Consider the following 17,749-nt stretch of genomic DNA (forward strand, 5'->3'; position numbering starts at 1 on the left):
ATGAATATTACAGGTTTCATACAAGTTAAGCTCTATTCTGGGAGATTAATTCATTATTTTGACCAGATTACATAAAAGGTTCTTTACAAAAATGTACAAACACAAATGATGTCTCTTCTCGGTTTACATGTCATAACTGCATTACTGCATGTGTTTTCTGAAGTACTGAAGGAGGAAGTCTATCTTTCTGAGGTAATGTAAGACAGGAAGCTTACGCTGCAATTCTGAAAAGGTGAGAAACATCAGTGATGAAAGGAAAGATGCTCAAAACTGTTAAAGCAGGCACTTATTTATTAAGTTACACATTTAAATACAGACAGGAACAATAAACTGTATCAAGTGACCATATCAACAGTTCATTTTCCCTCTTATACCCTGAGCAAAGCAATACTGAGCAACAGAAAACCACTGAATGAAAACAAAAGGACCATAAATTTAAAAGTATCCCAACATTACTCAACATGATGAACTGATTCTGAGAGATACTGTAGACATTAGCATACTGAAATGATGAAGACATGACTAATTCACATTGTTTTAAAGGGATTACAGTACTGGAGAGCTGTATCACCATATTCACTAGATCTACAATAATCAACATTTCACAGATCACATACAGCTTGATCTGCAATATCCCTTCAAAGCAGAATAGAGCAAAAACCACAATATCTGTCCTCAGAAGACATGACTGCTCACATTTGGACATATGAGATGATTAAAAATTTCACAGTCACAGTGAGGTAATGAGGACAGCAGAAAACACACAATATTTTAACACAATATTTGGTTTATACAACAGGAGTGTAAAGTCACACACTGTGCTTCTCTCGGCTTCTGAGCAGCACATACGGCTCTGCATAATGTTTAGAGCGGCTAAAGTTCATTTTTATACCTGAAAATTAGTTTTTTTTCCTGAGTATGAATATCTTCTAAATTCCATTTCATATAAAAATAGGTCATTAAAATCCAACAAAATATTACAGTCAAAATGTTATCAAAAGTGGTTTACAACACATGTAAAAAATAATAATAATTTTGTTCATTTTTTCAAAAAGCATAGTTTGACATCTTAAAATCCCCTAGTGGTCAGTTAGAAGCAACAGTGGCAAGGAAAAAACTCTAAAGATGATTACCGGTAATATTGGAAAAACAGCTTGGCAGGAACACAGACTCAACTTTGGACGCGCTCTTCCTCATCTTTACACTTATTTAAAGACATTTATATAAAGAAAACATACTAAGTATTTTCTTCAAGACCTTCACTGTTAGGCACATATGATATCTTGATATTTTCGGGGATTTTGTTGATGCCGATAATATGACATTATTTGTCAGAGAGTGTTTGTGCTGGTTTGTCTTGACTGGTTAGGCCTGACTGACTCAGCTTTTATAATTCATATATCAAGCTGATATTTTCTCCCTTAAAATTGATTTCCAAGGGTTTTTCTTTTCTTTACATGGATATTTTCCTAACCTAGATGCATGCATCATCTTTTATGACAAATTATTTCATTTAATCAATAATTTCACTGATGAAATCAGTATCAAGAAAGCCCATCTTTGGCACAGAAGCTGCATCTGAAGAGGCATTTAGATTTACACTGGTATTTACACTGTTTAATGCTGTTTAATCGATCAAAATATTCATTCATCAACGAAACGTCACTGTGCTTCGGCCACAACAGTTCTGCTGTGAAACTTTCATTTGTGAAATAGAGCAAAAAACAGATGTGCTTAAAGGGGTCATCGAATGCAAAATTCACTTTTATATGGTGTTTGCATATACATGTGTCTCTGCAGTGTGTGGACACAACCACCACACAATGAAAATTCACTCCTTTTTCTTTAATCCTCAAAAAGCCTAAACCCTCTCAATAATCAGGCCGTTTGGATTTTCTGAGCACCATGACCACTATTATGTCCTGTATTAGCATATTTCCTGTATTAGCATATTTCCCATATTAGCATATGTCCACCCTCAGACATTTGTACACTACGGAGCCCCTAAACTTGGGACGTGGGGGTGGAAAAAATTTAGGATGGGATAAAAAGTCTTTTTTGCATTCCCACGCAAAACCTGTTGTGAGCTCCTCCTGTTTAATGTCCTGCTGGCAGTGTTTCAGAGCTACGTACGTTAATGTAGCGTTTCAGTGTTTGACCTCAAATATAAAGGAAGTTTTGCGTATATAAACAAATATGTAAGGGGGGGGGTGAGCAGTTGCTCATTATCATTTAAAGAGACATGCACTGAAACGGGTCGCTGTGAACAGAGCTGTTTTAGAGGAGGTAAAAGGGTGTTGTTTTACACAACCATTGAGGAGTTTTAACCAAAGTATGTTACAAACTTTACATGAACACCTTAAAGAATCACACCAACTTGTGGAAAATGGGCATCCGATGACCCCTTTAACTATATTATATACTATATATAAATATAAGACTCATACAGGGGTATTTTGATCCCCTGTCTTGAATTTCAGGGTCATTCTGACTGTATTCTGCTAGTCTACATCACACAGTGAAAGTGTGCACTATCAAGGCCTGTTTTTTCAAAATGAGTGACCCAATAATGTCTGATTCCACATCATTAAACAATAATAATGCAATAATTCTGATATTATTGTAGATTATATGGATCACACAGCTGCAGATATTCAGTATGTTGACAGAATCCTCTGTAAAACTGTTGACTCTGAAGGTGAATTACAAGTCTCTGGATGTTCTGGGCCACTTTACAGTTTAATCTCGCTCCACACGGGCCCTCATCATTACAGGCCCTCAAGAGAGATTATTATAGACCCTTAGGAGAGATTATTATAGGCCTGCATCCTGATCCGTCGGCGGCGAGTAAAGTCTATTCAGACACTGGGGTTTCTTGATGACAACAAAGACAATCACACCCACCAGAGCCAGCAGAATCACAGGCAGTCCAACACGCCAGAACCAATGCACTGCAGCTGGAAGGAGGAAGGTGGGAAGAGAACTTTTTTAATCTCACTGCATAAAGTGTAACTCTCGCCAAAATGCAACCTAGGGTCTTTTTGTTGATCTACCCGAGGAAAACTTTCAAACTTTCATTTGAAAGCATAATTAGGATGGAAACGCCACTTTTAAGTTTGACCGTATTTTCATTTTTGGTCAAATTGCCTTGTATAGATAGCATTAAAAATCGCTATTTTTAAAACACTAAGAAGGCTCGACACAACATGAAACTTTGCTGGAAGTATCACCAGGGGCTCTACACATGTAAACTCCAGCATTGAAAACTCACTGTAGCTGTGTGTCAGCCGGCATTTTGATAATCAAAAATAGCCGATTTCTGAATGTGAATGAACTGACTGTGAATTTTGTTTCTTATTTAAGCATCCTTTTTCAAATACAAGGTCAATATTGATTTTCACTAACGACAAAACAACAAATTATCCATGAATCTTTACTCTTCTCCCTGTTACGTTGCATTCGGAGATCGACTATTTTTGACTGACAGACTGCTGGCTTGTAGGGCTGCACGATATGAGGAAAAGCTGCGATGTGCGATAACATTGTTTAATATTGCGATGACGATATGACTTGCGATAAATATTCAAATGTGAATGTTAGCTATACTGTTCCCATGTCTTAGTGCTTTAATAGGTTCTTTGCGTGATAGGTCAAACGTTTATTACCTGCCTGGTTCAGATTACACGATTTTAGCGCGCTTTTGGCATGATCCGTTTGTCGTAGGGTTCATCTCGTATAGTGTGTCATAGTGGGCGACAACCTACGTCGCGTCTGCGATGCTTCACGACATCACGACAGAAAGACTAGCATGTTTCATTTTTTAACGGTCCTCCACGACGGGTTGAGTATGTGAGCGAGAGTGAGTGAGTGAGAGTGCGAGCAACAGTGAGCGAGTGTGTGTGTGTGTGAGCGAGTGAGCGAGGGACAGTGAGTGTGTGTGTGTGTGTGTGTGTGTGTGTGTGTGTGTGTGTGTGTGTGTGTGTGTGTGTGTGTGTGTGTGTGTGTGTGTGTGTGTGTGTGTGTGTGTGCGCGCGCGAGTGAATGTTTGCGAGTGAATGTGTGTGTGTGTGACGGCACGCGAATACTGGTCGGAAAGCAACGTGTAGTCTGACATGTTTCTTGTCAATGACAGGACAAGATTTTAGGAGTCAAAATCGTGTAATCTGACACCGTGACTATCATAACAGACACACAAATCTTGTAATCTAAACCAGGCGTTATTCATCGTGTCAGGCTGTCTGTTGCGATGTGTTCATCGCGCGAGTTCATATCGCGATGACGATGAAAATTCGATGTATCGTTCAGCCCTACTGGCTTGTTCAAAATCTTTCTTTGTAGTAAACTCTGTGCACACAAACACTGTTCTCAATGCTGGAGTTCATGTGTAGAGCCCCTGGTGATACTTTAAAAATAGCGATTTTTGATGCTATCATAGAAGTGCCCCATTCACTCCCATTCAAAAGGCAATTTGACAGAAAGCGAAAATATGGTCAAACTTAAAAGTGGTGTTTCCATCCTAATTATGCTTTTAAACTAATGTTTGCCTCGGGTAGATTAACAAAAAGACCCTAGGTTGCATTTTGGCGAGAGTTACCCTTTAAAGATTTCATAAAGCTCTCAATGCCTCCTGTTCTACTTACTATGTTCAGTGTCATCCGTGCGTTCTCCTGATGAGCCTGAGTGTGTTCTGGATTCTGTAGAGGAGATTGAAAGGTTAAGACCACGATATACTTCAAGCGAAATCGAAGAAACGAACTGATGTGACGTTATTTCGAACAAAATCAGGCCGAGTTTGAAACAGCTTGCCAAAGTGAACCTTCTGGAAAATTTCGCTTTGGCTGGTAAACACCTTGTACTACCATTGGTGCGTGGTGATTACGTAATGTATTCAGAAACCTTCAACATTTCTCATATTATAACAGTTTATTCGCTATAGTTTAGAAAATGGTAATAAAATATGACAAGAACTCAGAGTTAAACTGTGTCAGAACAAATTCATCTTGATAATGTCAGATAACTTTGAGCCAAACATGCTCAACAAAGTGTCTGAATCGTTTTTGGTCCCAAATCTGTATACATGTTACTGGTAGTCACTGTATGAAGAATGTTTGTGTATAATATGTCACAGTTTACTTTATTTATAGCTATCCTCACTTACATAAATTAACTATATTGTCCTGCACACACTAGTAAAAATCAAAAGTCTGAATAATTTTTGGTTTGACTGTGTGTTTGCGCCTTCTTTCACATGAAAATATTTTCTGGTTCATTTGACCCGTTCAGTGAGACGTCTGAAAACATGAACACACTGGAGAGCTGCTTTATAGTAGAAAATGAAGTTGTACTTCTAATGAAACGAGACAGACGCTGTTTTTCATGTTTATTATGGTAACGCTGCTTGATTTTAAGCAATCTATTGTGTGATATATAAATAAATGTGACATATACCGTTACTGGAGTGCCGTAGAGCTCGTGCAAACGTAACCATGTAGCAATGATCAGATGCTTTACTTATGCTTTATTAAAAATGCTTGTTGTTTTCTTAATTTTGTTGTGTGTTTATAGTTACTGAAAGGAAAGCGCGCAGCACATATTCATATATTCATATAAACGCTGCTCTCAGCAGTGTTGACGTCAGATGTTATATAACAGTATATCGCTCCTCACACATTAATAAACTTCGTTTGACCCCTAAACGAAGAACGAAAAAGAACTTCGCCATGAGAATATCAGGAACTTCAGTCATATAATTTACCATTTGCTGTTCAAATCGTGATGAATAAACCTCAGCTGTAAAATCAGCTCAAATATTTCTCCTCATCCACTGATCTTCTCTCACCTGTGACTGAGACTGTGATCAAGGTTTCTCCTTCATAATCCAGAACTCTGTATGTTCCAGTGTCATCGGCTGTAAACTCATTAATGATCAGATTTACATCTCGATCAGTCAGTCGATCACTGTTGACCCCGTGACCTCTCGTCCACACCTCTGTCCAGCCTTCACTAGAGTTTCTCTCCACTTTATCAGCGTTGGACAACAGAACATTCATCTTTACTTTCTCACCTTTCTTCACAGAGATCTCATCTGAGGAGAAACAGAAAGACACTTTATCCACAATTATTGTTATAATGGTGTCAATCAGTCAAGGCCATAAACACATACAGTATATAGATTTAAGTGGACCAAATGCAATCTATGGTATAATATTCCAATATTCCAATGCAAGATATTAGAAAACCCCATATTGGAGATGACTAATCTGAATAAGCGGTACGTGTCACATTCAGTGTCTCTGATTACAGGAATTCATGGAATACCAGCACAATCACTGAAGGAAAGCTGATGATTTGATCAGTTTTGACTTTACCATGAATTTGAAGATGGTATTCCCTGATTTGTGGCTCCGGAGAATTAGTGTAACGGACTCTCAGAATGTATTTTCCAGCGTCACTGTAGATCAGATCCTTGATGATGATGTCACATGATCCTTTTTTAAACACTCGTCCACTACAGTTTTTATTCTCACAGACAGGGATGTTTTTTGACTGACTGGTTAAAATAACATGAAAAATGTCTCTGGCCTCAATATCACAGGGCAGGGTGGCGTTTTCTCCTTTTTGTCCCGTCACATGTATAGAGATGTTTCCTACAGTGGTGGTTTCTGCAAATACAGACAGTATAAATTAATCATCTCACTTTCTTAGCTTGTTCACCTATTAAAACAGTATTTCTTATTGGCCTTTGCAAGCAAACAGACGAATGAACTGGAATGAACTGGATTAAGTCTGGATGTGGGATATGATAATGTAATATGCTGGGGAATTTCCACCATCAAGTCTCTTGGCAGAGTGACACGACAGAGACACAATCGACTACAATAACTCTACCTGGAACTGAAGATCAAGCATTGCAACAATGTACTGTATAAACAAATATGATACTGACCTCTATATTTGATAAAGCTAAACAGCAGAAGCAGATTCAGCCATCTGAACCTGATGAGAAACAGAAGAGCTGGTTTATGTCACAGATACAGGCTAATATCACAAACATATTTACAGGGATAAAACGCTTTCCTGAGCGGTAAAATATGAAACATTCACTTTCATTTTGTCTGAATATTTAACACATGCATCTTACATGATAAAAATGACTAGCCTAATAAGAAACATCAAACTACTGTATAACATGTATCTTCGCTTTAATAAATGATTCCTGTGTAATACTGAAAATGATTAATCAAACTCAATACACAAACAACACACTTTAGAAATTCAGAGATAATCTAATAATTATATTAATAACCCCACTAGGCTAATAACAATCATTATCATAATCACAGTAACGGATATGTTCATCATAAACCTGTCGACTCATTTCCGCATCAATAGCGCCATTAGACAACTAAGTTACTAATAACAAAAACCCACAGATATATATACGGATATTGTAAAACATGAAAACTTACATGATAAATCTGCTTGTGTCTTTTAATCAGGCGTCAAAACGGCATTAATTATTGCAAGATTAGCGAGCGGTGACAAGGAAAGAAAAATGAATGAAAACAATTTTGATAGTATCTCGTCTCCACACGAGCTGATTCTCGGGTCACATGACTTACAGTAAGTGAAAACACAACACAGCAGAAAAGGCATTCCTTCATTCAATGACGTCGCGGATTGCACTGACGTTATACGCTGCTTAGGCCTATATGTTTTCTGAATAGCCTAACGTAAAAAAAACGTGTTGTGGAGTGAGGGGACCTAAAATAGCCTAGACTATAGCAATGTTTTTTTAGTAAACATTTCACTTTATTTGCCTTTTTCTGGATGTTATGCTAAAATTAGACTTATGCCCTACATAGGTCCATTTCTTCTTTTTTTTTTCTGTCAAAAACACAATATTATATTTATTTACCATTCTGCAAACTTTTTTAAATATTCTGAAAAATTGCTTGAAAAGTAAGCCGTGTCTGTTTTGTCATTGCACGTTAGTGTTCAGCTATCCAAATATTTTAAAATAATAATATTTCCACATATCCACTGAGCTTCTCTCACCTGTGACTGTGATCAAGATTTCTTATTCATAGTCATATTGACTTCGAAACTTGTTTTCTTTATGTTTTACAGGTATGTAGAGTTGGGTGTCATCAGCATAACAGAGGTACAGTACGACACACCAAATTTACTCATAACTGATCCTAAGTGTAGCATGTATAATGAGAATATTTATCCCTGCCGAGGATAGCGCCTAAGCTAACTGAAAAACTTCTATTAGGCCTAGATAAGAATGACTGGTACCGTTTGAGTATCGTACCTGTGATACCAATCACACGTTCCAGAGATGAAAGAATCCTGTGTTCTACAAAGTCAAAAGCCAAGCTCAAGTCTATAATAGCACTAAAGCCATCATAGTGTCTTCAGCACCTGTAGTCATTAAAATATCATTAAAATTTTTTAAAAGAGCAGACTCAGTGTTGTGAAGTGTTCAGCCAGACTGAAACATATCAGAGACGGAATGAATGTGCAAGAAATTCAGCAACTGTATAAAGACAGATTTTTGGTGACTTTTAGATAGAAATTGCAGGTTGGAAATTGGTCTATAATTTGCATATACATAATGATTCGGTGGTGGAAACAGAATTCAGCGGAGAGTGAGGATCCAAATGCAGTTTATAATCAGTATAAATAGTATAATCCGAAGTCATAGTCCATACCAGTCTGTCAAGATTACCAGTGAGAGTGCCCATCATTACCACCAGAGGGCACTCCACCCCGGACTATTGTCATTCCCTAATGAAACTACATTTCCCATAACTCTCTGCCTGGATTATTATCTCTGATTGCATCCAAAGGTTGAGAATCCAAATGCAGTTTTTAATGGGAAAATCCAAGATCATAAACCGTATAACAGGCAGTGGTCAAAAGCACAGGGTAATCAGTCAGTGACAATGACAGGGCACAGGAACACAGACGAACAGGGAGATGATGCATTTAAATAGACAGGGTAATGATATGATTAACAAGACTGAAACCAGTAAACTAATATTGAGAAATTGTCTATAGAGACAGTGAGGGACGAGGAACAATAATAAGTATTTTTAAATTATGGCTTAACTGTACATTTTTTAGTCATAATTTCGACTTTTCAAATCATAATTCCAACTTTTTATTTCATATTTATGACTTTTAAAGTCATAATTTTTATGCATGATTTGTGATTAAAATTATGGTTCAAAAGCAGCAATAGTAGTTGCCAAAATGTACCATACAAAAAATACGATGACAATGTTTTGAGTGTTACTGGATTGCATAATGACGCCTGAATGTTTTACAGCTTACACCATATATTTAATAAAAGTGATATTATGCAAATGCACCAATTTAGAACTACAAGACACCAGAATATACAGATGGTAAATTAGAGAGTGAGATGGTAAATCACTGTAAGTGCTGAGTGCCACATGATGTGGCTCTGCGTAATGTTCAGAGCGACTGAAGTTTATTTTAAACAAGATTCAGTTTTATTTTTTAAGTAAATGCAACAGAAGTAAACTCTTGAAACATCCTCTATTTCACCATATTAGTATATATATATATATATATATATATATATATATATATATATATATATAATACAATATATAATACAAAAATGCATATATACATAAAAATGCATACCAACATATTACTTACAAATGCTGTTTAATTTGTATAGTTAAATACAAATACATACAGTTGTCAAAAAATCTCAACACAATGAAATCAATTTAAGGCTGGAATACACTGACTTTTAACCCAGTTTACAGTCTGAATGAGTGGACAGTGCACTGTAAAAAAAATCAACTTGCAAAATGTTCTTCAAACAAATGTAGAAAAGTAGCTTGAACAAAGTCAGTTTATTATCTTGCGTGAACTAAATAAGAATACTCTAAACATGTTGCTAACAAATGTTTTGTTGACCTTACTTAACCTTGACCTTAAGTTGACCTTACTTAAGTTAAAATGTTGTCCCAACTTATCTGGAGTTATACAATTTCATGTTTATCAATTTAACAAAAAAATGTGGTAACTATAATTAAAAAGATTATTATTGCTTTGCATTTACTGGCTTAATTAATGCTGCTGCTGTTACCACTGTAGTAATGTTCATTTCATGTAGTTTGCTTTGGAAATCAGACATGGAGATGAAAGATTAAGGATTGCAGCTGTTTGCAGCTAAATGCTAAACATTCTGTAGTTGCCTTGAAAATACATTTTAAGTCCATAAGACTACCTGTTATTTATTAGATGAACAAAAGTACAGGGTGGGCCATTTATATGGATACACCGTAATAACATGGGAATGGTTGGTGATATTAAAGTCCTGTTTGTGGCACATTAGTATATGCCATGGTCACCACCCATCTTGAGGAGTTTGCCCCCTCACATATACTAATGTGCCACAAACAGGACTTTAATATCACCAACCATTCCCATGTTATTACGGAGTATCCATATAAATGGCCCACCCTGTATTTAAGTTGACTTTAAGTGGAGCAGATTAGTTGAGTTAACTTCAAAAGTTGAATGTGATAGTTTGTCTTATTTGTTTTTAAGTTAGAAAATTAAAAAATGTAAAAACTTGACACAATGTCATAGTTGCTGAAGTCCGAGCCGGACTGCAGGATTGAGCTGAGAGATCTCACAGAAAATCTCATAGTGTATTTTTGACAGATGTTTTTAGCTTAATCAGGGAATAATTATATCCAGTTGGAGGAGATTTTGTGATAATTTTAGAATGCATTGTTTTCATGTCGTGTGTCTAGTAACGAGCTACATGTTTCTGCCTGAGTGTGTTGAGCTCGGAACAATGTACAAAGTCTAGTGTGTGATGTCCAGTTTTTTAACCCTTTAAGGCAGCAAGTGTATGATTCATAGTGTTTTAAAATATGACCTTCCTCAATCCATAGTCAAGTCACATATATTTCTAGAGCTTTTGACAGTACAGGTTGTTTCAAAGCAGTCACATCAATAATATTGTTGAATATTAAGCAGCTTCACAGTGATAAACAGGGAAATAAAGATCAAATAGAAATTTAACTTTATATTAAAAATGTATATATTAGAATTTATATTTAAAAAATCTTAAAAGAGTTCAAATTTTTTTATATATATATTATATATATTAAGATATAGAATATATATATATATATATATATATATATATATATATATATATATATATATATATAATGCTTTCAGTTGTGTTTTTACTATTAAAAACAGTTGTGTTTTTACTATTTACTAGAACTCTTTTTCTACTAAAAAAATATATTTCTGAGTTCAAGAACTAATGGTAAGCTTTCCGTTACTATCTTTTCAGGGTCTGAAAAGTAAATCCTGACAGTAGTTTTTTAAAGCCAAAAGAGAGTTGCGCTGGAGTAAGCTGTTAGTAAATCTGGCCCATAGAATCTTGGTGTATATATATATATATATATATATATATATATATATATATATATATGATGGAGAAATATGTTGACAGAATCTGTTTGACGCTCAAGGAAAATACCTCACCCGAGCAGTCCAGCAATCCTCAACACAATTTGAAGTGCCATAATCACTATATACCCAATAAATATAGTAGTAACAAAATACACTAACAGATTCTCTGACCAACTCCAACTTTCTCGGTCAGGATGGTGTGAAGCTGGAAAGAGAGCACACATTTTACATTTTTAAACTCACTGTATAAAATAAAAACTCTAAAACAGCCTATTACTTCACTGTTCTTCTGTGTTACCTTTGTGTTTTCCTGTTGAGATGGATTCTGTACAAGATATGAAAAGATTAGTCATACAGTTTAGCTTCAGTATGAAAGAGAAAAAATCCAAGCTCATGATGTATTATACATATTATTTCTGCTCATCCACTGATCTTCTCTCACCTGTGACTGAGACTGTGATCAAGATTTCTCCTTCATGATCCAGAACTCTGTATGTTCCAGTGTCATTGGCTGTAAACTCATTAATGATCAGATTTCCATCACGATCACTCAGTCGATCACTGTTGACCCCGTGACCTCTCGTCCACACCTCTGTCCAGCCTTCACTAGAGTTTCTCTCCACTTTATCAGCGTTGGACAACAGAACATCCAACTTCAGATCCTCTCCTTTCTGCACAGAGATCTCATCTGAGGAGAAACAGAAAGACATTAATAATTATAATAATGGTGTCAACCAATGCCATAAGCACAATTTACTAAGAAGACCAAATGTAATTATTTAAAAAATAAGCTACTGAAAAGCATACGGTAATCAACTAATCTGGATATTTGATGGGATGTGTGACATTTACTATCTTTGCTGGTTTGCATTGCTATCATTATCAGGACATCCAGAAAGCACATGCTGTTTGATCAGTTTTGACTTTACCCTGAATATGAAGATGATACTCCAGGGTTTGTCGCTCCACTTCTGTCTGGTCATTAGTGTAATAAACTCTCAGAATGTATTTCCCAGCGTCACTGAATCTCAGATCCTTGATGATGATGTCACATGATCCTTTTTTAAATACTCTGCTGTTTTCACTCTCACATTCTTCTTTCTCACAGACAAGGATGTTTTTTGACTGACTGCTTAAAACAATACGAGTAATCTCTCTGGCCTCAGATTCACATGTTAGTGTGACACTTTCTCCTTTTTTCCCCGTCACAGATACAGGAGTGCGAGTGGTTCCTGCAAATATAGACAGAATAAAATTCTTTCTACCTACAATTCCTACCTAACATCGAAATGAATTTTAGAAATCAAGAATTGTTACAATTTACAAAGAAAAATGATACTGACCGCAATGACTGATAAAGCAAAACAGCAACAACAGAAGATTCAAAAACCTGTTGAGAAACCAGAAGATTTATGTGACACACACACAGACAAACGTCACAAACACAGGGATAAACGCTTTCCTGAGCGGTAAATATTACTAAACATTCATTTTCAATTAGTCTAAATATGTGGATCTTACATGAGAAAAATGGCCAAAATTAAACATCAAACTTTAAACTGAATCGAATAACCACACTAATAAAAAACATCAGAATCATCATCATTATAATCACAATAATGGACACATTGACCCAGCTTAAAACTTACATGGTAAAAATTCGGTATGAGTCTAGTTTCCATGCGTCAAAACTTTGTAAACATGTTTAGCAATGTTTAAACGTTTAGCAACGAAAACGAAACCAAGAGCATCACACAGCTGAGCTCCAACAAGCAACATTCTGCGCCTCCTACTCAGAGTTGTCATGACAGAGCTGCCAAATCTCATGCATTCACCGCGAGACTCACGCGATTGATACTTTTCACACGCTCTCACACACATCCATTTTCTCACGCACAGAAAAATCGCGAAGCAAAGAGGACACGGAGACCGACAGACTAGACAGAGCAGGTTACTTAATGATATAAAAAAATCTCAGCTATCAGATTCTGTCAATTTCATTACGAAATTCAAACAATAAAATCTGTTTTGGCGATTGTAAATGTGACGCGACAGATCCCTAGTGGCACGTGACCCGATCATCTCTACTAGCTAATAGTAAATAAACACGAATGAACAATGTAGAAAGATACAGTACAACTTACCGAAATGTATATTCCTCATACATAATATCGACCAATCAATCAAACAAATGGGTCAATAAAACAGCTGGAGAACAATTATGTCACATATTTACCCCAGGAAAGAGCCATGATGAAAATGGAATGGCCAGGAAATGACCATAATAGGCTATAGCAGGTTAGTTGGCTAGAAAAAAAGAGCTATAGAGAGTATTTTGTTAAATATGTGTAGCCTACTATATTACATATTTATTATATTTTTACTTATATCATTAAATTAATTTGTTATTATAATAAAAAAACGCATTATATTTAATTTGAGTTATTTTTAACCTTAAATAATACTGCCAGCTGATAGGGCTCTCTGTGTTGTTTACAGCATTAGGTGAGTTGTTTTTTTCTTGAGAAAAATTAACGCCTATCTTGTGTACCTAATATTTATCCAAATGAGTCAATATTAAATCAAATCACAATAATTGAATTGAATTGAAATAATAATAAAAAAGCGTAGCAAAGCAGAAATTGTGCCATGTAAACATTGTAACATGTTGTCACTAAACCTAATCAAATTCAGTTTAGTTACTTATATGTTAGTGACAAACGCAATGCACTTATTGTGATGCAATTATTTATTTTTACATCCCCCCAATCCCCCTAACCATTGAATATGCAATAACTGCTATGCGACTACATATCTGTTTCTCATGCTGCAGTTCAGAATGATGTTTTCTCCCATCAGAAGATCTTCCAACAGACAAATCTGGAGAGACATTGCTAAACATTATTTTAGGCTATTTTTAATAATATTGTATTTGAGGTTGAAGCATTTCATAAATGCTTGAAATAGAATATATTTACCACTGGACATCAAAAATGTACAAACACAAATGCAAGTGCAAGAGTGGAATACAATTGAAAGAAAACAAAGACCATAAACCTAAAACTATCCCAACAATACTCAACATGAACTCTTCCACTATGTTGTAGGCATTATTGTAACAAAGCCAATAAAAATAAGGGTGATTTACAGGTTCTCTACTGGACCAAATATTTAATGTGGGCTCAATAACCAAGGAAACACTCAAGTACCCCAAATTAGTCAGATACAAATGTAACAATTTTATTTTTGTACAATCATATTATTAAAACCTAGGGGGAATGCAATCATGACAGGTACAATTAATGATAATCAGCAATAAGTTAGCTTAGAAAAGAATAAGATATCAACGAACAGGATAATATATTCAGCACAGGGTTTCAAAAGTTGTTTAATAAATACATTGAATCAGTTCATGTGATCACCAAACATGCATAATTTCATTGCACAGCAAACCTCAAAGCCATATAAATATCCATTAATACATCACTTAAATACCACACATGACAAATATCAAATCAGGACATACCATTGATACCACTCACGCTAAATACATAGACAAGAGACATATGAGAAATATAACCTGCTCTCCTACCCCTTTACTCACACACACGCTCGCTTACACAAATAGTGCCGGGACAGTAGTTGCACACATGAAATAAAGCCTCCCCGGTGAACATACATGTCAACAACCCGGTAAAAATAAGAGTGTACTGCTGGCTACCCAACGTGGGTTACAGTGTTCAGGGAAATCAAAGGCAGCCACCAAACTTAATAGGGGAAAACCATAGACTGTAAAAGAAAAAGAAGAAAAAAAACAGCAAAATATCCCTTCCAGTCTCTATACGTACAATCTGACCATTAATGAGTATAGTCTGAGCATGCATAATGTTTAGAGCAGATAAAGTAGATTTTTATACCTGTAAATTAGTTTTTTTCCAAAATATGAATATTCGGTAACCCTTTACGGTAACACTTTATTTTACGGTGCCCTTGATACAGAGTAATTACTTAATTAATTACTTAGTAATAGACTTTGTAATAACATGTAACAAAATGTACTTAACATGTAACTAAGTTATGGAACAGCCTATACTTACAGATTGTAATTACGCACATGTAATAGGCAGCTACTGTTACACATGTGTAACAAGCCGAGTCTGTTACATATTACATACACATTACTTGTATGTAACATAAAGTAAAGTGTATCAAGATTGTACTAAAGTGCACTTCCTGTGTATCTACAAATGGTATCCATCTGAATTAACCCACTAGTTCATAGCTTAAATACATGCATTAGCTTCCTAATTACATTGCAATTACAAAATATTACACAGGTATAAGCTACGTAAAATAAAGTGTATCAAGAATGTACTTAAGTGTACTTTGTGTATACATACCTTATCCATCTCTGCCTTACTTTGATTTAACTCACTAGTTCACAGCTTAAATGCATGCAGTAGTTTCCTAATTACATTGTAATTACATAATATTACACAGGGATAAGCTACGTAAAATAAAGTGTATCAAGAATGTACTTAAGTGTACTTTGTGTATACATACCCTATCTTTATCTTCCTTAGTTTGATTTAACTCACTAGTTCACAGCTTAAATGCATGCAGTAGTTTCCTTATTACATTGTAATTACATAATATTACACAGGTATAAGCTACGTAAAATAAAGTGTATCAAGAATGTACTTAAGTGTACTTCATGTGTATCTATAAACCTCATCCAACTCGGCTTGTTACACATGTGTAACAGTAGCTGCCTATTACATGTGTGTAATTACAATCTGTAAGTACAGGCTGTTCCATAACTTAGTTACATGTTAAGTACATTTTGTTACATGTTATTACAACGTCTATTACTAAGTACCTAATTAAGTAATTACTCTGTATCAAGGGCACCGTAAAATAAAGTGTTACCCACTTGGCTTGAAGGGGTGTGCATAAGACTGACATGACACCTTCATAATCATGACATAACACATGTCATGAATATGAAGGAGGTTTTAATGCATGTTTATGACAACTGTCATTAAGTGTCATTCACTCAATTATGTCGTTTTTAATGCAAAGATGACATTGTTTGAGATGTATTTGTCATGACAACTTGACATAAACCAAAACATCATGACCTGTCATAAATGTGTCATAAACATGACATAACAGATTAATCATCAAACTTAAGAAACTACTTAGCTTTATGGGTTAACATTACATTATATTTCTGACCACTTTTTTTTCAGTGGTACAAATTGAATTTGAAATTAAAATCTCATTTAGTGTCAATACTGTCAAATTATATTATAACTAATACTGGAATACTGAAAAAAAAGTGGAAATATATTCATGACACAGTTATAATGGCCTCATGACAGCCAATGTCAAAACCAACCACATGACAGTTTAATGTAATGTTAACCCATAAAGCTAAGTAGTTTCTTAAGTTTAATGAATCTCAAACAATGTCATCTTTGCATAAAAAATGTCATAATTGAGTGAATGACACTTAATGACAGTTGTCATAAACATGCATAAAACCTTATGTCTTATGTTATGTCATGATTATGAAGCTGTTATGTCAGTCTTATGCACACCCCTTCAAGTGAAGTGTTACTGAAGGGAGTGGATTGGAATCCACTGCTGCTTCAATGTATATGTAATGAGTGATTATAATCAAGGTATTAATCAATACTTTTCCTTCTAAATATCAAATGAGTTGAATGACTTCTCTGGAGATTTTACTTTGTTATAGAAGTTACCAGTGTGATTACTGAAATGTTCTTTTCATGTATTCATTAATGTCAGTATTTGATATTTGAATGCAGTAACATTGCTTGCCTATTTATCCCAGCTTCCAGAAATTAAATAGGGACTGGTTTTGTGTTTGAGAAAGGTCTTCAACATGTTAAAACACATAGGGGTCATTTAAGTCTATAGTTTAAGGTACCATTTGTCAGTTAAAGCCTATAGTTTCCATTTAGGATAAAGTGTCCTATCCTGAGAGAAAGAACTTGTTATCTTGATGTTTTGAGACGAGACTCCTGTTTATAGTTAGAGCCTGGCCAAATCCAACCTTGGAAAAGCTGTGTGCCGGGTGTGTGTGTTAGTCTTCTTGCTTACATGTTAAGGAACCACTGGCATTATTGGAGATTGACTGAGTTGTTGTTCGAGACATGCTGGCACCCAGCAACCCAAATCTGCGACCTGGAAGGTCATGACGTGCCTAACTTCAGGGTCCGAGTGTCAGCTGCAT

General features: G+C 35.4%; 2 protein-coding genes across 2 annotated transcripts; both read right to left on the reverse strand.

Moving 5' to 3' along the window:
* Positions 1-273: 273 nt before the first annotated feature.
* LOC311300325 (uncharacterized protein) lies at positions 274-7,625 on the reverse strand. The gene is made up of 6 exons (XM_084424565.1): positions 7,470-7,625; positions 6,947-6,996; positions 6,369-6,662; positions 5,840-6,085; positions 4,641-4,694; positions 274-2,957 (listed from the first exon to the last, which is right to left on the reverse strand). Coding segments are annotated over exons 1-6 (789 nt in total). The 5' UTR covers positions 7,472-7,625; the 3' UTR covers positions 274-2,814.
* Positions 7,626-11,295: 3,670 nt separating this feature from the next.
* LOC311300331 (uncharacterized protein) lies at positions 11,296-13,262 on the reverse strand. Its single transcript, XM_084424571.1, has 6 exons — positions 13,137-13,262; positions 12,831-12,877; positions 12,417-12,719; positions 11,930-12,175; positions 11,786-11,812; positions 11,296-11,692 (listed from the first exon to the last, which is right to left on the reverse strand). Coding segments are annotated over exons 1-6 (762 nt in total). The 5' UTR covers positions 13,139-13,262; the 3' UTR covers positions 11,296-11,555.
* Positions 13,263-17,749: the final 4,487 nt, after the last annotated feature.

Source organism: Rutilus rutilus (genome assembly GCF_951802725.1).
Source record: "Rutilus rutilus genome assembly, chromosome: 11".
NCBI classification, from domain to species: Eukaryota; Metazoa; Chordata; class Actinopteri; order Cypriniformes; family Leuciscidae; genus Rutilus; species Rutilus rutilus.

What these genes read in the sequence shown, in the direction of transcription:
- LOC311300325 (XM_084424565.1), bottom strand. An exon ending in TAGCTTTATCAAATATAGAG is followed by an intron (nt 6,663 to 6,946) that starts GTCAGTATCATA and finishes CTGTATTTGCAG; the next exon opens with AAACCACCACTGTAGGAAAC. An exon ending in GATCACAGTCTCAGTCACAG is followed by an intron (nt 4,695 to 5,839) that starts GTGAGAGAAGAT and finishes TCTCCTCTACAG; the next exon opens with AATCCAGAACACACTCAGGC.
- LOC311300331 (XM_084424571.1), bottom strand. An exon ending in TTGCTTTATCAGTCATTGCG is followed by an intron (nt 12,720 to 12,830) that starts GTCAGTATCATT and finishes CTATATTTGCAG; the next exon opens with GAACCACTCGCACTCCTGTA. An exon ending in CTCAACAGGAAAACACAAAG is followed by an intron (nt 11,693 to 11,785) that starts GTAACACAGAAG and finishes CTCTCTTTCCAG; the next exon opens with CTTCACACCATCCTGACCGA.